General features: G+C 37.9%; 1 protein-coding gene across 7 annotated transcripts in view; it reads left to right on the forward strand.

Moving 5' to 3' along the window:
• The window catches only part of SLC25A27 (solute carrier family 25 member 27), a 33801-nt gene extending 12066 nt beyond the window's left edge, over positions 1–21735 (forward strand). For 3 of the 7 annotated variants that reach the window (XM_049893650.1, XM_049893632.1, XM_049893643.1), the window contains exons 4-8: positions 503–615; positions 5413–5497; positions 13151–13243; positions 13887–13989; positions 19351–21735. In XM_049893650.1, the coding sequence (XP_049749607.1) occupies positions 503–615; positions 5413–5497; positions 13151–13243; positions 13887–13989; positions 19351–19422 (466 nt within the window). In that variant the 3' untranslated portion in view covers positions 19423–21735. Of the gene's footprint in view, positions 1–502; positions 616–5412; positions 5498–13150; positions 13244–13886; positions 13995–19350 lie in introns of all 7 variants that reach the window. The other 4 variants (XM_049893608.1, XM_049893599.1, XM_049893616.1 and 1 more) reach the window with 4 other exon arrangements.
• Positions 21736–24136: the final 2401 nt, after the last annotated feature.

The raw sequence follows: 24136 nt of genomic DNA on the forward strand, positions 1-24136 counted from the left end.
TAAAGCTAAAATTATTCAGTTTTGAGAATACTTATTATGATATTGCTTTTCCTAATCTTTGACCCAAAATATTATTTTTTAAGTGAGATTATGTGAGAATTAGTGTTTTTTTTTTTAATGTCCTTATTTGGCAAAATCAAAAAGTTTGCAAATCCTGAAATTACTAGTAAAATGAATCCAGAAGTCTGACAACCACTGTTCCTTTCTATAATTAATATGTATACTTATGATATGACATTTCAAGAGTTTGTAATCTGTTTAACAATAGAAGAAGAGGATGATACAGTTTATGAAGATCTACATTTAAAAATATTTAAGTCGAATGTTGACATTTTTCTAAAGAGAACCTGAAAATTTAACTGTGGATTTTTTTAGCTCCTGACAATTCTGGATAAATATTATTTTACTCCAAATAAAACCAGCTATAGACAAAGGTTATCCTGTTGCATTCCATACCCAACAATACATAGAGCTTTCACATTTTAATTATTCTTTTCCTTAGATTCCGTGGTGTGCATCATGCATTTGCAAAAATCTTAGCAGAAGGAGGAGTACGTGGGCTTTGGGCAGGCTGGGTGCCCAATATACAAAGAGCAGCCTTGGTGAATATGGGAGGTAAGGGAAGCTTTTTTGAATTCTGGTAAGTCCTAAGTGCTTTAGTAGTTATAAATATAAGGACTTAACATCAGGGAAACTGAAAGTTCTTACTTTTTATTTTTAGTATTTTTAATAACATATGTTGGTGACAGGCTTCTTATACATTGTAATGCTATAAGTAAATATTTTCCTTAGAACATTTTCACCTTCAGAAATGACGTGAAAAAGGTTTCCTAAAACAAACAAATTGTGGCAATGAGGAGATGAGACCAAACATTTCTAAGGTCCCCTCTCCAGCTTATCCTTTCTTTAAGATTCAAACTGGTATATGCAACTATTTGGTGGACATTATATCCAGGCTATCCACATCTCTTCTCCTGTAATCCTGCTCCTGTTCCTGTATGATCCATCTTTTACAGCCAGGTACCTCAGGCTGGAAACCTGAATGTTTCCTTAACTCCATCTTTATCCCTCTCCCATATTCAACTACTAATTTATTCCGTCTTCAAAATATCTCTTAAAAGTTTTCTCTCCCCCGAATACTTACTACCTTAGCATCTTTAAAACCACCATTTGTACAATATTAACCGTGGGGGGAGGGGCAGTGGTGGTGCAGTGGTTTGATTTCAGCCAGTGCCCCTCATGCGCAGCCACCACCATCTGTCACTGGAGACTGGTGTGTTGTTGTGTTGCTGGACAAGTTTCAGCAGAGCTTCCAGTCTAAGATGTACTAGGAACAAAGGCCTAGTGATTTTCTTCTGAAAATCAGCCAGTGAAAACCCTGTAGGTCACAACAGTCTGATTTCCAACTGATCATGGGGATGGTGCAGGACTGGGCAACATTTTGTTCTGAGGTGCAGGTTGCCATAAGTTGAGGGCTAACTCAGCAGCAGCTAACAACAACAACAGCCATCATAACCTCTCAACTAGACTACTGCCTCAGCTATGTAACTGGTCTCCTCCACTGTCGTTCAAATTTGTATTCAATATCCAGAGTGATTTATCTGAAACACAAGTCTGAACATGTTACTGTTACCCTTCACTGGTGCCTCATCACCTACAGGGTAAAATGGAAATTTCTTAACATGACATAGAAGACCTGCATAATCTGACCTGTGCCTGCAAGGAACTGAGCAATTCATTGATTCTGGAGCAAAGAGTGAAGCAGAAATCATCAGCTAAAAGGTTCCACTGCCTGCACATACCAGGCTGTTCTTTACCTCTGTACTTTCTGGCCTCTTCCCTCTTCTACTTCGTTTTCTTCTGCAGATCCTTTAATACTCAGCTCAGGTATCCTCTCCACCAAGATAGTTTCTTGAACCTCCCGCAACCCCTCCTGTTCTGTTTAAAAATCCACTTCTATGCATTTCTGTAGCTCCTTGTAGAGGAGCCCTGGTGGCTCAATGGTGAAGAGCTCGGCTGCTAGCCAGAAGGTCAGCAGTTCAAATCCACCAGCCACTCCTTGGAAAAGCTATGGGGCAGTTCTACTCTGTCCTATAGGGTCTCTGTGAGTCAGAACACTACAGCCAACGGTTTTGGTTTATAGTTCCCTGCACTTATCTCCATTTTGCATTTCTCATTTCATTGCTTTCAACTCTGTATCTCTCTCTTCCACTAGATTATAAGCCCCTTAAAGGCAAGGCCTTTCTTTTACGAGGGTAAGTCAAAAAGTATTGCTACCAGAGTTCCAGTTCATAGATGCACAGGTTTATTCCAAACAAAACGTGTTTCAACATGTCTCTGCGATCAGTGGATGGCTGCAGACAAGTTCTCTCAGTAATGTACTTGTCTTAGTCTCTTTAGGGTACCTTCAAAAAAAGGATACTTTTTGTACCATGGAAAAAAATTATTTTGAGGTCAGGGCTAATATCAAAGTTTTAACAGAACTCAATGTGGACATCTTCCCAAATCATTGACGTTTTACAACAAATATATGGGAATGCTGTCCCATACAAAACAACAGTTTTTAGATGGGTCAAGCTTTTTTTTTTTAATTGTGCTTTAGGTGAAAGTTTACAGTTTAAATTAACTTCTCATTCAAAAATTTATACACATATTGTTTTGTGACATTGGTTGCAAACCCCACAATGTGACAGCATACTCCCCCTTCTACCTCCACTTCCCTATGACCATTTGCCGAGTTCCTGGCCCTTCCTGCCTTCTCCTCTTGATTTTGGACAGGAGTTGCCCATTTGGTCTCGTATATTTGACTGATCTAAGAAGCACATTCGTCACGTGTGTTATTTTTTGTTTTGATTGGAAAGACCTCAAAGATGAGCCAAGAGAGGGAAGACCACTCAGAAGGTTATGGTGACTGTTTTGGGGGATTCCAAAGGGGTAATCTTGATAGATTTTCTTGGACACCAGATGATCATGGGGGCTTATTATGAAGAAGTTTTAAGAAAATTGAAAACTGCATTGGTGACAAAAAGGTCAGGAAAGTTGAACCAGGGAATTTTTTTTCCATCACGGCAATGCACCTGCTCGTTCTTCAAGGGTAGCGAGGGCTGTCCTATGAGAATTTTGTCGGTAAACCTTACCCCATCTACCCTACAGTCCTGATCTTGCCCCTTCGGACTTCTTTTTGTTCCCAAAACTCAAAGAATGTTTAAAAGGAACACAATTTGAATCCCCCAGGATGCTGTGTTATAAATCGAAGAGCACAGAATTCTTTGGGGAGGGGTTAGGAGATAAAAACGCCACCTTCAGAAGAATATAGACCTAGGTGGAGGATGTGTCAAGAAACATTAGCGTCACATTTTGATATTTTTGTTTAATAAAGGTCTTTATGATTTTGTGGCAATACTCTTTTACTTATCCTCGTATTTATCTTTATTTTCCTAGTGCCTCATATGTAGTCAGTAAACATTTGATGAATGAGTTAATGCATGAGTAAATCCTTCCTAAGACCAAAATTATACAGCTCTAAGAAATAGGCAAATAGCATTTTTGAGGTTTCCAGTACCATCTCACTTAAACATATCACTATTTCAGTCCTTCTGTTTACTGTTTCATATTGGTAGATATTTTTGTTTTCAGGAAGCTTTCCTGATTGCAGTTTTTCAATGTGTTGCTTCAAAATCTGTTGCAGCCCAGATCTCTCTTCAAGTTCCAGCTACCTACGCAGCATCTTCATGTGGATATCTCAAATACAGCACTTTGAATGTGTCCAAACCAAACTTGTTAAACCAGACAACTCCTCTGTTTTTCATAAGCTTAAAATATGGTATCACCATCCTTTCAATTGAACAAGCCAGAAACTGAGGCATGATTCTTGACTCTTCCCTTTCACTTACTACTCATATTTAGTCACCAAGTCTGATCGTTTCTGTCTCCCAGATATATGTCAAATCCATCCTCTTCTCTCCATCCCTGGAGCTACTGCTTTGTCCAAGTATTATTTATCTCTTCCTCTGGACTACTACAAAAGCTTTCAAACTGATCTCTTTCTATCTACCCCACAACCATTTTGCTCTCACTGTTTCTCTGAAACTGATCTTGTCAGGGCCCCCTATGTCTATCATCCTATTTTAAAAATACTGTTTACAAAAATGAAAACTCTATCCTTCAGATTGCTCAAGCCAAAAATCTTACAGCCATCCTTGATTTCTCTCTCTCACTGCATATTTAACCTGCTAGCTAATCCCATTGATTCTACCTTCAAAATATATAGAGCCTTACCAGGGCCCCACAACTCCCTGATCTAAGCTTCCATCATCTGTTACCAGCATTATTGCAATAGTCTCATATCTAATCTATCTTGTCTTCCTATAGTCTACTCTCAGAACAGCCAAAGTGATCCTTCTCAACAGTAACCTCAAGCAGTCACCCCTCTGCTCAAAACCCGCTGCTGGCTTCTGATGCTCTCCATGATCTCTGACCCTTGCTTACTCTGTTCCTCTGCTACCCTCGTCTTCTTGCTGTTCTTCTAACATACTAAGCTGACTCCTGCCTCAGGGCCACAATACATACTGTTCTTTTGCCTGGGACACTTTCTGTCAGTTATCTGCAAAGTTTATTTTCTCAAACTTCTTTAGGTCTCTGCTCAAATGTCACCTTATCAGAAAGGCCTTCTCTGACTGTCCCATTTAAAATTCAGGTACACCATTCTTCCCCACCCTCTGGCACTCTATATTCCCTTTCCTTACCTTATTTTCAGGAGACTTACTGCCCTCAAATACCTCATACTTATTTATTGTCTCATGCCCCAACAGAGAGCAGGGAATTTTGTTCGTTTTGTCCATGGCTCTTTCCCCCATGCGTAGAATAGTACCTGGCACGTGATAGGTAGTCAGATATTTGATGAATGATAGAATGTACCCATCCATTCTTGCCTCACTACAGTTCATTCTCTATATTTCCATGTGGCTAATCTTTATAAAACTCCAGTATTATGACATCACCCCCGTTTAAAACCCTTCAACAGCTTTTTATTGTAGCTTGGAAAAAAGTATAAAAAGTTTACTATGGAAGAATGGCCAGGACTTTTAGTTTATAAGTCACAGAATCTCAACCCAACCTAGCTTAGGCTAAAAAAGGGTATTTATTAGCTTAAATACTGAGAAGTCCAGAGACTGCACTGACTTTAAGCAAGCTGAATTTGCATGTTAAAATGACATAATTGAGTGTGTCTCTTCTTTTTTCCTCTCCCTCTAACTGTAGCTCTGTTCTCTGCTTGAAAACAAGAATGCCGTCTTTCATTCTTATACACATTCCTGCCTCAAGCTTAGCATACTTCTTGACCCAAAAGATATTCATTACTAAATGAGTGAATTTGTAAGTCCGTTTCTTTGTTTTGTTTCTTTTTCCTCCAAGACTTAACTACTTATGACACAGTGAAACACTACTTAGTATTGAATACACCACTTGAGGACAATATCATGACTCATGGTTTATCAAGGTAAGTATTGTTTTAGTTTAACTCGATTTTTTTTCCTTTTATCCCCCTTTCTTCCATTCTTGCCATAAATGTTAACTTTTGGGCTCTTTTGATCTGGAATCTAGTAAAATCACCCTTAGAGAATGGTGATGGTACATGTATAGAGGGTATTTTTCTTAGAGTTTGTTGCAGTTAAAATGGGAAAGAGACAGAGCTACAGGATATTTCAGACTAAACCTACTAAGATATTTGCATCTTGATGGGGTTATCTCAGGATCATGTGCTGGTGATGGACTCAAGAGATATTTTTGAGCACTCTTATATTAAATGCACTGTGTGGGGCCCTGCAGTGGGTACAAAAGGAGTAAAACAGCTCCTGCCAGGGGAGTTTACCAACAGGGAGAATAAAACCCAAGACCCAGTGCCGTCCAGTTATAAAAACAGTATACAGTAAATGCAAAAGAAAATGACTAATTATTACAGGGTTCGGGGAAAAGAGAAGGTAAACAATAGGAAAGATGTCACAAAGGAGGCGGAATATGATCATGGTTTTGAAGGGATTTGGCTTTTGACAGGCAGAGTTAGGAAGGAGGGACAATAGTATCTGGATACAATTTGCAACACAATTTCAAATTATTAGAGTTGGTTACTTCATTAAATGGTTAGTGTCCTTAACATTATGATGATTTCATTTAGCTTTTGTTTTATTTCCAAATTCTAGAACTCCTTGTCGTAATTATACAAGCAAAAAAATATGTTAATAATGTCAAGTGTTATTTTTACTGTCACTTGGGCAATCTTTTTATATGTCTTTGCTCACCATTCGTTCCCATTCTAAACTCAGCAGGTGTGTTCTCAAACTGTACCATACTTCCTCTGTTCAATAGTCCTGCTTCCTAATTCACAGAGAAAACTGAGGATCTTAGGCTTCCTTCCCCATCCCTATAAACCTATTTATTATATCTTTACCCACCCTTACCTTCCTCCCTCCACTGCCTTTGCTCATGCTGTTCCTCAAACTGTAATACTTTCTTCCCCAGTTTCTCTGAGTCTAGTCATCTTTGTTTTCATCCTTCAAGACTGCTCTCTGTTCCCATGTTATGATTTGTGCTGGGATGTTCAAGTCTGTCCTATAGCTCCAGAGTGATACCACCTCTTTTTCTTTAATGTTCTCTTTTCTACCCAGGTGTTCTTTAAAATACCACACTTCTAACCTAAGATTCATGGATTTCTCTGCAGGCATAAATCTGTCTAACATACACTGCTCTGCCTACCAGATCTGTCTGTTTTGGAAAGATATAAGATTTCCCATTAGTATAATCTAGTCCTAAATCTGAAATAACTAAGTCTTATCACATTCTACCACTGCACATCTGTCAGTTTGTCATACTATGATGGTTTGCATGTTGCTGTGATGCTAGAAGCTAAAAAAAAAAAAAAAAAGCTAGAAGCTATGCCACCAATATTTCAAATACTAGCAGGGTCACCCATGGTGGACAGGTTACAGCTGCACTTCCAGACTAAGACAGACTCGGAAGAAGGAGCTGGCAGTCTACTTCTGAAAACATTAGCCACTGAAAACCTTCTGTATAGCAGCAGAACATTGACTGATTCGGTGCTGGAAGACGAGCCCCTCAGGTTCAAAGGCACTCAAAATACAGCTGGGGAAGAGCTGCCTCCTCAAACTAGAGTCAATCTTAATGACAGGGATGGATGGAATCAATCTTTTGGGATCTTCATTTGCTTATGTAGCATGACTCAGAATGAGAAGAAACAGCTTCAGACATCCATTAATAATCGAAACGTGGAATGTATGAACTATGAATCTAGGAACATTGGAAGTCGTCAAAAATGAAGTGGAGTACATAAAGCTGATATCCTAGGCACTGGTGAGCTGAAAATGGACTGGCATTGGACATTTTGAATCGCAGAATCGTATGGCCTACTATGCCAGGAATGACATATTGAAGAGGTATGGCTTCGCATTCATCATTAAAAAGAACATTTCAAGTTATATCCTCAAATACAATCTGTCAGTGATAGGATAATACCCATATGCTTACAAGAAAGACCAGTTAAAATGACTATTATCCAAATTTACGCGTGAACCACTAATGCCAGAGATGAAGAAGTTGAAAGATATTTACCAACTTCTGCAGTCTCAAATTGATCAAACATGCAATCAAGATGCATTGATAATTACTGGTGATTGGAATTAGAAAGTTGGAAACAAAGAAGAAGGATTGGTAGTTGGAAAATATGGCCTTGGTGATAGAAACAAGACCAGCGATCACATGATAGAATTTTGCAAGACAAATGACTTCTTTGTTGCAGATACCTTTTTTCAACAACATAAATAGCAACTGTATCTGTGGACCTCACCAGATGGAAAACACAAGAATCAAATTGATTACATCTGTGAAAAGAGACAGAAACCCTGGTGGCGTAGTGGTTAAGTGCTACGGCTGCTAACCAAGAGGTCGGCAGTTCGAATCCGCCAGGTGCTCCTTGGATGGGGCAGTTTGTCTCTGTCCTATAGGGTCGGTGGGAGTCGGAATCGACTCAATGGCGGTGGTTTTGGTGGAAAAAGACAATGGAAAAGCTCAATGCCATAAGTCAGAACAAGGTCATCAGTTGCTCACATGCAAGTTCAAGTTGGCTAAAGCTGAAGAAAATTAAAACACGTCCATGAGAACCAAAATATGACCTTGAATATATGCCACCAGAATTGGGAGACTGTTTCCTGAATTTAAAGCATGCAGTATTCCCTTATTCTGTTTGAACAACTGCCGCTTGGTCCATGTACAGGTTCCTCATGAGCACAATCAAGTGTTGGGGAATTCCCATTCTTCATAATGTTATCCATAATTTGTTATGATCCACACAGTAAAATGGCTTTGCATAGTCAACGCACCTGTTGCTGTCGAGTCCATTCCAACTCATAGCAACCCTATAGGACAGAGTAGAACTGCCCCATAGGGTTTACAAGGGAGCAGCTGGTGGATTCGAACTGCCAACCTTTTGGTTAGCAGCCATAGCTCTTAACCACTGCTAAACGTCTTTCTGGTATCCTCTACTTTTAGCCAAGATCCATCTGATATCAACGGTGATATCGCTTGTTCTATATTCTCTTCTGAATCTGACTTGAATTTCTGATCGTTTCCTGTCAACATACTGCAACAAATATTTTTTAATTATCTTCAGCAAAATTTACTTGCGTGTGATGTTAATGATGTTGTTCAATAATTTCCACATTCTGTTGGATCAGCTTTCTTTGGAATGGGCACAAATATGGATCTCTTGTAGTCGGCTGACCAAGTAACTGTCTTCCAAATACCTTGGCATAGAGGAGTGAGCACCTTCAGCACTGCACCCGATTGTTGAAACATCTCATTTGGTATTCCATCAATTCTTGGAGCCTTTTTTTTTTTTTTGCCAGGGCCTTCAGTGCAGCTTGGACTTCTTCCTTCAGTACCATTGGTTCTTGATCATATGCTTTCTCCTGAAATGGTTGAACATGTATTCCTCCCATCTTTTGATGCTTCCTGTGTTGTTCAGTATTTTACCCATAGAATCCTTCAGGATTGCAACTCAAGGCTTGAACTTTTTCTTCAGTTCTTTCAGCTTGAGAAATGCTGAGCATGTTCTTCCCTTTGGTTTTCTAACTCCAGGTCTTTACACATTTCATTATAATACTTTGTTTTTTCAAGCCACCCTTTGAAATCTTCTGTTCAGCTCTTTTACTTCATTTCTTCAATTTGCTTTAGCTACTCTGTGATGAAGAGCAAGTTTGTCTTATCTGATACCATTTTGGTATTTTCTTTCCTGTCCTTTTTCTTTGTTCACGTATGAGGTCCTTGATGTCATCCCACAACTTGTCTGGTCTTCTGTCATTGGTGTTCAGGGCTTCAAATGTATTCTTGAGATGGTCTCCAAATTCAGGTAGGATATACTCAAGGCTATATATTGGCTCTCTCGGACTTGTTTTGATTTTCTTCAGCTTCAACTTGGACTTGCATATTAGCAGTTGGCGGTCTGTTCCACAGTAGACTTCTGGCTGTGTTCTGACATTATTTGAGCTTTTCCGTTGTGTCTTTCCACAGATGTAGTTGATTTGATTCCCGTGTATTCCATCTGGCAAGGCCCATGAGTGTAGTCACTGCTTATGTTGCTGAAAAAAGATATTTGCAATGAAGAAGTCATTCGTCTTGCAAAATTCTATCATGCAATCTCCAGCACTGTTTCTATCACCAAGGCCATATTTTCCAACTACCAATCCTTCTTCTTTGTTTCCAACTTTCTAATTCCAATCACCAGTAATTATCAATGCATCTTGATTGCATGTTTGATCAATTTGAGACTGCAGAAGTTGGTAAAAATCTTCAACTTCTTCATCTTTGGCAGTAGTGGCTGGTGCATAAATTTGAATAACCGCATTAACTGGTCTTCCTTGTAGGCATATGAATATTATCCTTTCACTAACAGTGTTGTACTTAGGACAGATCTTGAAATGTTCTTTTTAGCAATGAATGCAACACCATTCCTCTTCAAGTTGTCATTCCTGGCATAGTAGACCATATGACTGATTCAAAATGGCCAGAACCAGTCTATTTCACCTCACTAAAGCCTAGAATTTTGATCTTTATGCATTCTATTTCTTTTTTTTGACACCTTCCAAATTCCTAGATCATACTTTGTACATTCCACATTCCGATTATTAATGGCTGTTTGCAGCTGTTTCTTCTCATTTTTAGTCATGCCACATCAGCAAATGAAGGTCCCAAAAACTTGAGTCCATTCATGTTGTTGATGTCGACTCTAGCTTGAGGAGGCAGCTCTTCCCCAGTTGTATTTTGAGTGCTTTCCAACCTGAGGGGCTCATCTTCCAGCACTATTATCAGACAATGTTCTGCCATTCATAAGGTTTTCACTGGCTAATGTTTTCAGAAGTAGACTGCTGTCTCCTCTTCCTAGTCTATCTTAGTCTGGAAGCTCAGATGAAACCTGTCTACCACAGTGACCCTGCTGGTATTTGAAATACCAGTGGTATGTTTTTCAGTATCACAGCAACACGCAAGCCACCACAGTATGACACTGACAGACACATGGTAGCCATCTTACTGAAGACTTCTTTAATACATTATCTGCTTTCTTTTAATATTTATTTTTTAAAGAGGTCTAGCCAGTTCACATTATGCCCTCAAACAATTTATAAGAAAAGGACGGGGCCATTATTCCTTGCATTCTTAAATTAGTGTGTGCCAAATGGGGGCCTACAGTTGGCTGAAGGGTCCTTGATATGGTCAGGATACAGATAAAAGAATCCTGTCATAATCAATTACAGGGGATATCCACATTGTTTTAATCAAATTTATTAAAATTTAGCACTATGGTAGAAGTAGTTTCCATTCTTGGGACTTAGATGAGAAGCTGAGCTGGCGCCTGGCCTCTCTGAAGTAAATGAACAAATGAAAATGAAGTGCTTCCTTACCATCTTCTGGGCACAGGAGAATACTGTGTATCTCTCTCTACCCTATCTTTGCTCTTCCTTACCTCTTGGTTAGTTTTGTATGCTTTTTATGGTAGTTTTAGAATTTAGGTGAATTTTTTAGTTGTTTAAAATGTTCTTTTGTGAAAATACAAAGGTGTATTAAAATCAGTGATATTAAACTTTGACTTTCAGAGAATTTGAACAAACAGAAAAGAGGGTAAAAGAATGGAATACATATGGCAAAACAGTCAGTTCTTTCCACATAGGCAACACCTGTTATGTGGACAGAGACTCAAGAAAATTTATGTGCTCTTTGTGTGTGTGTGTGTGTGTGTGTGTGTGTGTGTGTGTTAAAACAAGGTCAGTAAAGCATTGGGGTGAGTCATTTGTTGGTGATATGTAGATAGATTATATGAGTTGAGTTTCTTCTCTTATATTGAAGTAGCTCGAAAGCATTTTCTCTTTTGCGTTTTAAGCCTTGATGTGAAAGAGGTAGAAAGAGTGTGGTTAGTTCGTGTTACAGCTGTTTAGAATAAGGAAGAACTACAGAGATTCCCAAAGCACTTCAACTTCTCTACCTCATAGCCTCAGAGGCTTCAAGAGCCTAGACACAGAGTTCAGTGATTCTACTTTTGTGAGGTATTTAATGTGCCGGGAGGACATAAAAGTTTCCACAGTTTTTCTCCCCAGCCTTCCATTAGCCAGATTTAGCTACTTATGATCCTATCTTAGGACTCAGTGATAGCAGTTTCTAGGCCTTCCATTTTCTGTGATTCAGGTTGACCATTCCTCTCATCAGATGTTTTTCTCCAGAAAAGTTTAGAACACTTGATGAGTTTTCAGTTTACTGAATTATTATCATATTCCTCTATTGCCACCCTAACGTCATGTCTACATACATAATGAACTGACAGTTTCCTAACTCTCCAGTTACTCATTTACAGACTCTCCCTTGACTTACTCCCCAGTGGGTTGACCACATCCATTTTGTATGTTTTTGAGAAATTAACAAAGTCTGAGGAAGGGCCGATTAACCTTATTAGGTAAGGAGAAGGGGGATAAGCAGAAATTCCGCAAGCCTTATACCTAAGCATAGATTGAAGGAGAACAGGAATTTTCCAATTAGATGGGAGTGCAGGGCATTCCAGAGGAAAAAATTAAAAACACAGAGGTGTTACACAGTGTGCTATGTACTGAGAGCCCAGGTACTGGGCATACTGTTAGAGCATACTGGGCAAAGAGACGAGAATTTGGAGGACTGTATGACATGGCCAGAGCATGAGTGAAATCTGATAATAGGTTTTAAGTAGGAAAAATGACATAATTAGATTTATATTTTAGAAAGATCCGTTAAGTATCAGTGTTCAGGGTGGAGAGAAATAGGCAAAGTTATTATAGTCAAATGGAATATCTTAGTGAACTGAGTCTTAAACAGTGGCCAAATAAATTTGTTTTTTAAACCTAACCCAATGATGTGATTCCCCTGTTTAAAATCCTCTCAATAACTTCCCTCACATCTAGAATAAGATCTAACTCCTTAATTAGGCTTCATGTTCTGATTCCTGCCTGCTTCTCGTCTTTCCTCTGTCTGGACTCTCACCCTTCTTTATGATGTCGCACCTGTATTGGCTGCTTTTGGTCCCTTAGACACAACAAGAGTTTTTGTGGACTGAGGACTTTGCATGTCCTGTTCCTTCTGCCTACACTTCTCTTCCTCTAGGTCTTCATATAGATGCTTCCTTTCACTACTCAGGTCTCAGTTCTGCTGTCACCCTCAGAGTGTTTTCCCAACTGCCTGTTACTTAGTTACTGTCTATCACATCACCCCTTTTTATTTTATTCATAGCACTATGAATAAAATTATCATTTCTTTGTCTTACTCCAGCTAGAGTGTAAGCTCCTTGAGGGCAGGATCTTATGTGTCTTCTTCACTGTCTAAAAGAGTGCCTGGCATCAGCAGGTGCTCAAGGTGTATTTGTTGATTGACTAACATTCTTTTTGTTTTTATTTTTTTTTACATTTCTCTAATAAATTAATTTAGCATTAATTTTCAGGTAAAAGAGCATTATTATGGAGACTATTGAAATAACTTGTAATATTTCATTTTTTCTAAATATCAAATTCTCTTATAATTTAGAAACTATTATATATTATCCTTCAGTTTTCCTTATTTGTGTCTGTAGTTTATGCTCTGGACTGGTAGCTTCTATTCTGGGAACACCCGCTGATGTCATCAAAAGTCGAATAATGAATCAACCAAGAGATAAACAAGGAAGGTAGAAAGATTTCAGTATCCATGTCTTTGAATGCCTGTAATAATATTGTTAAAGTTTTTCTTATGTATTTATTTATTCTTGGTAGAAATGTTTGTGTGTTTATGTTTTCAACCAGGAAATTGTTCTTATGCATTTACTTGCTCTTTGTTCTTTGCAAATGTACTGTGCATTTGGGGAAATAAGCTAATTTACAGTCATACTATGTACACATAGGTATTCATTGTGATTTTATTGTTTTCAAAAAGCTTTCAAAAGAGTACTCTGCTGAGAATTTACAGAGCACTTTTTCTTCAGAAGCCTTATGATTTATAGGTGACATGAAGAATTTGATTTGCTATTAAACAGTATATGTTCTCTCTAGAAGAGATAAGGTGGAATGAAGACCAAGGATGGGGTGAATGACAAGAGTCAGCCTTGAAAATATCCTTAACTTCTACATCTATGAACCACAAATATTACTTGTTCTAAATTAGCAGAAAATATTTAACTTAAAATATTTAAATTTATACTTAAATATATTTAAGTACTTATACATTAGCTTAAATTTTTTTTTATATCTTTTTATACAATGCGATTAATTGCAGTTATTTTATGTCTATTTATGAAGAAGAAATTTAACACAATTGTCTTACTTTCTTTTTAGGGGACTTTTGTATAAATCGTCTACTGATTGCTTGATTCAGGCAGTTGAAGGTGAAGGATTCATGAGTCTATATAAAGGCTTTTTACCATCTTGGCTGCGAATGGTAAAGTTAGGTTCCCCCCTTTATTTTTCTTTTCTTTGTATTTAAATTATTTTTAATTTGTAAATATCTTCTCCTTTTCATTTTGGTTTTTGGCATGGCCCTGCACCAAATCAAGGTCCTTTCTTTCTTTTTTAACCCGTCTCTTGGTTTTCTTTCACCTCTCCTGAGAATCATATTACCTTTGTTGGTAGATTAATGTAAACTAATTCAATTATGTCTATAAATAAATAGATTGATATTCTGTTTTTATAAAGATAATGGATAGATTTTCTGCAATGTGAAACCTTTAATAGTCTCTTTAGCCAAAATATAGTAGTTTGGGACAGGTGTATAGATTTCGCACTAGAGATAATGTTTTAAAACATAATTTGTTACTCTAATGGCAAACATTACACTGCCCATTAATCCTTATTTCCATAGAACTCTGCTTAGTGAGGAAGTGTTACATCATTTTTATTTGATTTAGATATGAAATGAACTAAAATGAAGGATTAGATAGACTAAGTAACATTGATAATATAAAAACAAGGCAATCAAGTCTTTCATGAGTTAGAGAATATTTAAAAGAATGGATGAGTTATGGGCTTAGAAATTCAAACAATGAAAAATTAACATAATATAATAAATATTAATTGAACACCTACTCCATGCAAAGTCCTGTGCTATAAAGGTGTGGCTTTGAGGTGAACGTGATAGTCTCAGCCCCTTGCCCTAGTGCTGGAGCTTGTATTACAGTTTAGGTTGACCAAAAACATTGAGTAAGAAACATAAGTGGTGGGTGTTATGGGAAGAGTGCATGGTGCTGTGGAAGTACAGAGCGGTAGAGTCACTATGAGTCAGAATCAGCTTGATGACAACTGGTTTAAGTACAACATACGCTGGGAGATTAAGAAAGTCTCCTTGGATAACTGACTTTTGAATGGAGATTTGAAGAATAAGTATGACTTATTGGCCAGGTAAGAAAGATAGAAATTAGTTAGAGGGAATAAGATGGACAAAAAAGCATGATGAGATCAAAGAACCAAAGAAAGCCCAGCAGGCTGAAGCACAGACACTGGAGGACAGAGACCAGATCAGGGAGGGATGTATAAACCTTAAGAGCGATGGAATGCTGCTGAAGAGTTTTAAATAGGACGCTGGTTGATGAACTCTGCGTTTTTAGAAAGATCATTCTGGCTGCCGTGTAGGTTGGAAAAAGGGCAGGAGTAGTTGTAGTTGAGAGATAATGGGGGCTTGAACTAGAGTATGACAGTGGGGACAGAAGAAAATGGATTCAGAAAATATTTAGGAGGTAGAAACATGACTGATTGGAAGGGGGTGGAGGAATGGTTGGAGAAGAAGAGGGAGTCAGCTTTACTCCCAGATTCCTGCTCTGAGCAACAGATGGTAATGTAATAAACCAGAAGATTTTGGGGTAAAATAACAAGTTCAGTTTTAGCTGTGTTAAGTTTTAGATACCCATAGTAAAGAATATAATAAAGATCATATAAGTCTTTTTCTACATATACTTGGTAGAATTATCTACATATAGATGGTAATTAAAGCTATGGGAATAAATGATATCCCCAGGGGATAGTAGGTGTCTGTTTATTAACATGAAATTAATAGAGCACTTGGCAGTATCCCATACAAATGTGTACCATACTTGAAAAACATTATTTTGGTGGTCTTGATTATATCTTGAAAGTATATCAAAACTGGATATTTCCTACTGGAAAGGAAGATTTTCATTTGGCCTGCATAAACCAGGCACTGTTTAGGTGCTGGTAACACTAAAGAATAAGACAGAGTCTTCGCACTAGAGAAGCTTACAATGCAATGGAGAAGATAAATGTGTAGTTAAAATAACAAATCATAACATAAAGCTAATAATACTGTCCCTTGGTATATGGTCAACACTGTGCTAACCGTTTTTGTGGCTTAACTCATTAACTTCTCCCAGCAACCTGTAGAATAGGTTACTATCGTGTCCTTCTTTTATAGACGAGGAAACAAGAGTTTACAAAGTCTAAATAACTTGGCCAGGTTACAAAACAACAACAAAAAACCAGACCCATTGCCATAGAGTCAGTTATTAAACAGTGGAGTCAGGGCATCAAACCCAGTCAGCCTGACTCCAGATGACATAGCTTTAATAAGGAAGTTGTGTCAGTTTATCAAACATAGCAGTGATCGGGAAGATGGTTAGGACCAGGCAGTGTTTCATTCTGTTGTACGTGGGGTCATGAGTCACAGCCAACTTGACGCCAGCCAATAAGAACATTAGTGACATGCCACTGGCGTGAACAAAATATTGTGGGAACACTGACAGTGGAATAAAAATGTCTGTAACTGAGAAGTTACAGAATGTTTCACAGAGGTAATTTTTGATTGGGCTTTGGAGAAAAGCATCAGAGCAGCATGAACATAGGCCTCAGGTCATGTGTTGGCCTAAAAAGCTGGAAAACTGCAGAAAAGTCATTGTGGATAGAAAATAGATTCTCAGAGGGGAGGTGGCAGGAAACAAGGCTAGAGAAGAAGATAAGGGCCAGGTTGAGAAGGATCTTGGGACTACAGGTATAAGCCTATAGTCAGCAAAACAACTGTTTAAATGGGGGCGGTGTGCCAAGATTTGTTTGGGGGCAAAATTACTTTGGGAACAGTATAGAAGATACACTGAAAGCTAGGACACAAGAAAGGAAGTCCTGGCAGTGACCTAGCCAGTAGATAACTATAGAAGTAAAGAAAAGATAGAATATAGGAACATTCATGGTTGATTTCACAGGATTTAGTAACCAATTATATGTGGAAGGTGAGGTGGTGGGGGAGAAATGGAACTTTCCTGTGTCTAGTGTGGGAGTCCAAGAGGATGAGTGAGACCATTGATGAAACCAAAATCAGAGTCAGGAGGGAATGAGGGGCAAGGAGAATATCCGAGTACAAGCAAATGCTGGGATTATTTAATCAGACCCATTTTCTTTATGTATGAGACTCAGGAAGTATAAATTACAAAAACAATAAAAAAAAAAAAAAAAGATGAGCAGTGTGCTAAGCTCTTTACATACATTAATTATTTTTTAAATCTTACAAGAACCTAGTAAAACAAATGATGTTATCCTCATTTTTTTTTCAGATGAGAAAACGATGGCTCAAAGAGTTAATAAACTTGCTCAAATTCATATAACTAGAATGTGGCAGCCCTGGGAATTGACTTAGGTCTCTTCACCGCTAAGCCCCATGCTCCAAACTAATGTACTGAATTGCCCAAGGGCCTGAAGCTAGTTATAAAAATTCTAAAAGAAAAGAGACAGCTCATAGTGGTGATGAGGTATTGCCAAAGAAAGGCTAGCTAACCACCAAAGATCACCAGTATGGCATTTCTTAGTCGATATGCCGCATGCACCTAAATTCAGAAACTTAGCATTTCCGAGTAAATCAGCCTTGCAAATACAGATTCAGCTTGGCTGAACTCCCTGAAACTGATGGTCAAACCAGAACATTTTGTCCATTCACACTGAAAAACTCGACTTGGTAAGTGACCCAGACACCTGAGTCTTCTGGATAGCAAGTTTCTTCCTGTATTCAAGCTGTATTGGAAGCCAGGTCATAATCAAACGGTTGTTTGCTAAACATAGACTCACAAGAAGAAGAGCTTAACCTAAGAGCTCTTATGTGTTCAGCAGCACAGTAATAGGCACGGAGAAGTATTCTGCTGCTTCCCAGCAGTTACAGCAACAGGCAGCCTGGAGGAGACAACATGGGTTTATATATACTTGAATTACACTGTCACAGCCCTGCCCGTGAGGGAGTCAACAAGTAAGCATAGTGTCCCACATGTGCTCCAGTACACAGGATGAGTTTACCTTGTTTATATACTGCCCGCGCTCTTTGGCTGTATGACATCCCTCCTTAACTTCTATTTCAAAATCTGTTAAACACCATCCAAATCTCTCCCATAAGGTAGAGTTAGTGTAATCTCATACTGCTCAGTTCCTGATTAATATTTCCTTTTTATATGATTAAGTTGCTGTAATGTCATTAACTTGAGGAAGAAGTCTGATTACTGAAAAAATTAGGAATTAAGAAATTAAGAAAAGTTTATTCTTAACCAAAACCTCTGCCTACCTGACCTGACTGCAGTTATATCCTTGGCTCACTTCATTTTTGTTGCCACGAGAAGATAGTATCTTTACAACTTTATATTCCGTACTTTATCTGTGTCTTTATACATTTAACTAACCAAGATATGTTCTCCTAAACAAACAAAAAAACCCAAACCCATTGCTGCTGAGTCGATTCTGACTCATAGCAACCCTATGGGGCAGAGTAGAACTCCCCCATAGGGTTTCCAAGGAGAGCCAACCTTTTGGTTAGCAGGTGTAGCTCTTGCTACTACGCCACCAGGGTTTCCATATTCTCTTAAGTCCACTGTTTAGTAAATTCTCCGTCTACCAATATAACATACTCAATGTTTCCAAAGACATATGACAAAAATATTGCTTTATGAACTCTCTAGCCAAATACATTTTACATTCCAATTGCTTAAGCTCATTGCTCTGCTCTAGTATAGAGTCCCTCTCTTGTCATTATTCATAACGTATTAACTGAATCAGACCGGCATTTGATCCAAAGCACCGTTTCTCTGATGGTTAGTTCTAATATTTACTCTGTAATTTCCTCCTTTAGCTTTAGCTTTTATATCTTCTATGGAATAAACCTTACCGACTTGGCGGCACTGGGTTTGGTTTTGGGGTTTTTTTTATCCCCTTATAATTAGGTATAATTACACCTTCATTCATGTTAAAGTCAAGTCTTTCTGACCTGGGAATTCCTTCCCTACTTAATGTGGATTTTTATATCCATATTGTGATGCATCAGGTGTTGGCTTTATGGCCTGACTCCCAAAGGACAGTCTTTCATCATCCTCAGTTTCAAGTTCTTAAGTGCCTCACTGTCATGCTCCATGGGCAAACTACATGCAGAGGACCCAGTCTAGTCTGTCCAGGCTTCAGAGTCCTATCCCTTGAGCTAGTATGACTCAGTAGAAAGAACCTTGGAATAGATGCCAGAAGCTCTTGTTCTAACTCACGTGTTAATAGGCATTTGACCAATAAGCCTCAGTGTCCTTATCTGTAAAATACATCAGTTCCTTTCCTTTCAATTTTAAATTGTTGTCTAGAGAAATCCAATATGAAAATTGCTTGCAGTGCTTTACCAAGTTGAAATACCAAAATATTTTTTGCAGCCTAAGTGGATTCAAAGTGACTGTATTATTCAAAGGCAGTGTGTGTATATATATGTGTGTGTGTGTGTGCACGTGTATATGTAGAATATTTATAATTGCTTTGAAATACGCACTAACTTCTTTGGTTAATCTTTCAGACCCCTTGGTCACTGGTGTTCTGGCTTACTTATGAAAAAATCAGAGAGATGAGTGGAGTCAGTCCATTTTAAGTCCTTAAAGATCCAGACCAGTAATAACAGTATTCAGTGTCACTGAAATGTGGGCATCTGAAACACACACTCCCTATTACTTCTACCTCTTTAGAAAGACACCTTACTCCACAAAGACTGTGATTTATAGGGGGCAGCACTTTGTTTTTCTCTGGAGATCCAAGTTCTCTTTGACTACTCCTTTTGTCCAAAAATGATCTGGTCTTCTGGTCGGATCGCACAAGGCCACCCAATGAGACCCAGCACAGCATTTTCTAAAGAAGAATACAACCCTGACCACTTTCACCTTTGGCGAGAAGGTTTGACCTTCTTTGAGATGCTATTCTGTGCTGAAGAGCCTGCTTAGAGGAGCAGTGCAGGAGGGAGACAGCATCTCAGACCTGAAGTAGACACTAGGGCTGTGGGAGAATATATACATAGTGTTTAAGAAATATATTTAACCTGTCATGTCAGTATTTACAGTAGAAGTTTGACGATTCACTTTTCTGTTGTTAAAGTGCACGTATTGTAACTCAAAGGGAGATGAATGAAACTATGTATAAACATTTTGAGTTTCCCTAGTGTTGAAGGAAGTTGATGTATCTTTTTTTGCCAGGAGAATGAAAAAAATTAAATTCTGAGTTTCAAGGAAAGAAGCTATTTTCTGCCAGCACCCCATCGTTAGATCTCTGTTCATTGATGAGCACTCCACTGCGTGTCTAAGGACTTTCCTGACAGCCACAGACTCCAAATCCTGATGAAAGCAGAGAAGAGCATTTGCCTTGTTATGTATGCTGTTACAACTTGAATTTGTCACTAGCTCTCAAGAATCTCAATGTATAAGAATTTTAATTTGTTTGATTAAGACTCACAAGTCCTCTTTATAAGTGCTACCATCAGTCTTTTAGTGGTGTTTTAAAAGCAAGTCTAATGTATCGTCAGCCAACACTGGTATGCATCCTTTCTTATCTCCCCTGCCCTAACGCTAAGGGCGTTACAGAGATAATCTAGAAATCACACTAAAGCTGCCTCTAGCCTGAATCTTAACCAGTTTGACAGAGCTTCCTAACCTAAAAAAATGTTAAATATAAAGTATCTGTAGTATACAGTTACATTTCCAATCATTGAATCAAATCCCTTATTTTAAAAAGTGAAGGATTTCTTCAGATCCACCTACATACCACCTGCTCCTTCAACCCCAGACAGTAGGCATTTCTGGATGGATGTTAGGGGTGGTGGTTGTGATTGTTGAAACAGCAAAACTAAAAAAACTCAGATGCAAGAAACAGCTTGCTGCTAACCAGACAGAGTTTGTTGTGGACATTGATGATGTTGAACAAAAAAATGCTTATAAATGCTCTGTGGTTGCATTAATGTATAATCACTGCCATTTTGGAGTGTGTGGGAAGAGTCGTAAACTTTATAATGTGATGCGTTAATATGTAGTGGCTTATTGTTTTTCTGTTTGCAGAATGTGGAGTTTAACTCTTAAAATCTTTAGGTAGTCTGCTTTTCCACTGCATTCGTCAGTCTGTATGAATTAAGTTATTAAACATATTTAAAATATATTATGTGCTAAATTCCCAAGTGTATGCATTGGAACCACTTTGGGGAAATTTTTTTTTTTAATGTTTAATCTTTAAAATTAAAGACTGTATCAACCTAATAATATGAACTGGACCATAACAAAATTTATTTAGCTTAATTCTTTGGGGGCCTTGGGATGAAAACACTGCTTAGGTTCTGAGACTGTTCCATTGTATCTGGGTCAACGTGAATAACTACAGAATTTTTATCCTGAAATGACTTCTTGGGATCATTTGGTTTAACCCACTCATTTTACATGTTAGGAAACTGAAGCCCAGAAAAAGAGTTCCTTAAGGCCATAAGTTATTTAGTTGCAGAGCCAGGGTAAAAACACAGATCTCCTAATTATTATGATTATTACAACTTACAGTTATTGTTCACCAAGAAAATGTCTTATGCCATCTTCACAACAACCCACTCTATTGCTCTGGAGTGTCTTCCAAATACACGTTTTTCTTTATGGCACCTCTAATATTTTTAATGAATAAAAATTGTCTCAAGCATACATTTTAGAACGGAGTCATCATGCTTTAGTTAGCTTGAACATTAAGACCTTCCATAAGTGGCCCATATCCTGTATATACCATCATATTCATACTTTTCCAGTGAAACCATGTTCATTAACGTATGTTGGACCTTTGCGTTATTTTTGCCAACTTGCAATCATCTTGTTCTCTCCGATTTACAGTAAATAAAAAGCAATAAAAATTTCAGGAATTTCGTGTCTACACTCATAGACTTAACCATTTCAACTTCATTTTATTATTATAGTACTATTGTATATATTTCTCTACTCTTCAGCTCAGTATTGATAGTTAACATCTAAGCTTCTTTTGCCTTGCTTTCTCATGTTCTCAAATGATTTTTGTCACTGAAAAAATATATTCATATTTTTAATTACATACAGTTCTTTGCTCTTTATGTATACAAGTAGCATAGATAGCCAGATAACATTTCTTCAAGTCGCTTCTAGTAGAAATAATATGTCTTCATCGAGTGTCCTAAAACCTATATAATTATAAGCTACTAGTAGGTAGGAAAATGTCTTCTGTTTTATTATGATTCCATAGTCTTATTTAGTAGCTTTGCTTTGCTGTTAGGTACTCAACAATAATTGATTACAGCTACATATGAGTCAATTTTATCTTCATTATTTTAAGAGTCTAGCTATTGTATAAGACTAGTCTGAAATTTCTCTCTTGGCTAAGAAGAAAAAGAAAACAAATTCAAGAAGATTTTAAATGTAATTTGCTGTTGAGTTGTCTTCAAGTTTTCAAGCACATTGGTTTATTTACAATTGACATAATTATGCACGTGCTCAGTTCATGAAAGCAGATTCTCCCAGGGCCTCCTATACGGAAAATGCTTAATTTTAACACTTGATTCTGTTATGATTCAGTTATCTCAGATGGAATCAAGACTCATTAAAGTGTTTACCAAACAAGTATATATTATTACTAAGTGCCAAATAATACGGAGGGAAGGCTGAACCTTTTGTAAGTACTGACCTTTTTCACGGTTTGTGTTCCACTTAGGATAATAATATGACTAGGATCAAGTCTCTTCACTTCTCTGGATTGCCATTTCTTGTTCTATAAGATGATGTTGGGTGCCATCAGGTCAATTTTCAACTCATAGTGACCCCATTTATGGGGCAGTTCTACTCTGTCTTACAGGGTCGCTATGAGTTGGAATCGACTCGACGGCACTGGGGGGTTTGGGGTAGTGACCCCATGTGATAATAGAACTGCCCCATAGGGTTTTCTAGACTATCTGCGGGAAGCAGATGGCCAGATCTTTCTCCCTTGGAGCCCCTGGGTGGGTTCAAACTGCTAGCCTTCTGGTTAGCAGCCAATCCCATAACCGTTATATCACCAGGGCTCCTATCTATAAGACAGAGGGACAGAAGTTTAGAATATTAACTTTTATATACTTAAAAGGGGCCATTATATTGACATCATATTAAAAAATAGGATTATTTTATTAACATTTGTCTTCTGTGTTTCATTTCATTTCATATATTTTAAGGATACGGACAAGTCTGTCCAGGCCTTAAAGTTAAATAAAGCTTGTTTTATGACTGAACTGTATAATCTTGAAATCCATCCTTAACAGAGTAGCAGACTCTTCTTCCTTCAAGCAGCTCTGGGCATGTCACCCAATATTCTTACCTTCAATAGCTCCTTCATACACATGCAGTGAAAATTAAAATCTTTAATACCATATTCAAGACCCTTTCAATGTGACTCCAACCTATTTTTTTTTAGCTTTTGCCCTTCACTGTATACCTGCACCCACCTTGCAGCTGCACCGCTCTACTTACTTCCCTGAAGGTGCTCTAAACTTGGCTGCTGCTCCTGGTGTGTTCTCCACCAGACTTTTCTCCTACCACCACTGCTACCCATTCAGCTTCACCCTCTTTGGTCAAATTCTCCTTGAACATCTGGAAAGATCACATATTACCTGCTCTCTGAGGTTTTCAACACCTTCAACACTGCCATATTCTTATAGCACTTTGTGACTCTCATACACCATTTAACACTTCATGGTTATTTATATACATGTCAGCTTCCCCACACTAAAGGATGAACTGTTGGAAAGCAAGGACCTTGTAATAGATCTTCGTATCTCCTAAAGACTTCAACTAGGAGCTGCTTGAAAGATCTTTGTTGAATTGAGAATTTCTTTTGAAGGGGAGGAAAGAAAGAAAAGCATTAATACACACACAAGCAGTATGTTGTTTTTCTCATAGGAATGATCAAGTTGGGTTGATAACACTTGAGATCTCATAAGATCCTTTACCATATTATGTGCTTAACTGCATTTTTCTGAAAGATCATATGTGTTTAAACACACTTATCATTTTTAAGAAGTATCGGTTTAATAGCTGTTCCCACAAAAATCTGGAATTTGGTAGTTTTAAATATCAAATTTAAATAACATATAGTTGATTTATTATATGTTTACAGTATTCTCCATTTTAAGATTTTGTGTGGAAATTTTATCACTATTTTTACCTGCGTTGATACCTTACTAATGCACATTTTATCCACTCAAGTGGTTTATTATTTCTGAGTTTTCAGGAATACATGACTATTTTTCTTTCCCCGTACTTTACCCCAACAGGCTGCTGTGATTGTCAGCAGCA

Source organism: Elephas maximus, chromosome 1 (assembly GCF_024166365.1).
Source record: "Elephas maximus indicus isolate mEleMax1 chromosome 1, mEleMax1 primary haplotype, whole genome shotgun sequence".
Lineage (NCBI taxonomy): Eukaryota > Metazoa > Chordata > Mammalia > Proboscidea > Elephantidae > Elephas > Elephas maximus.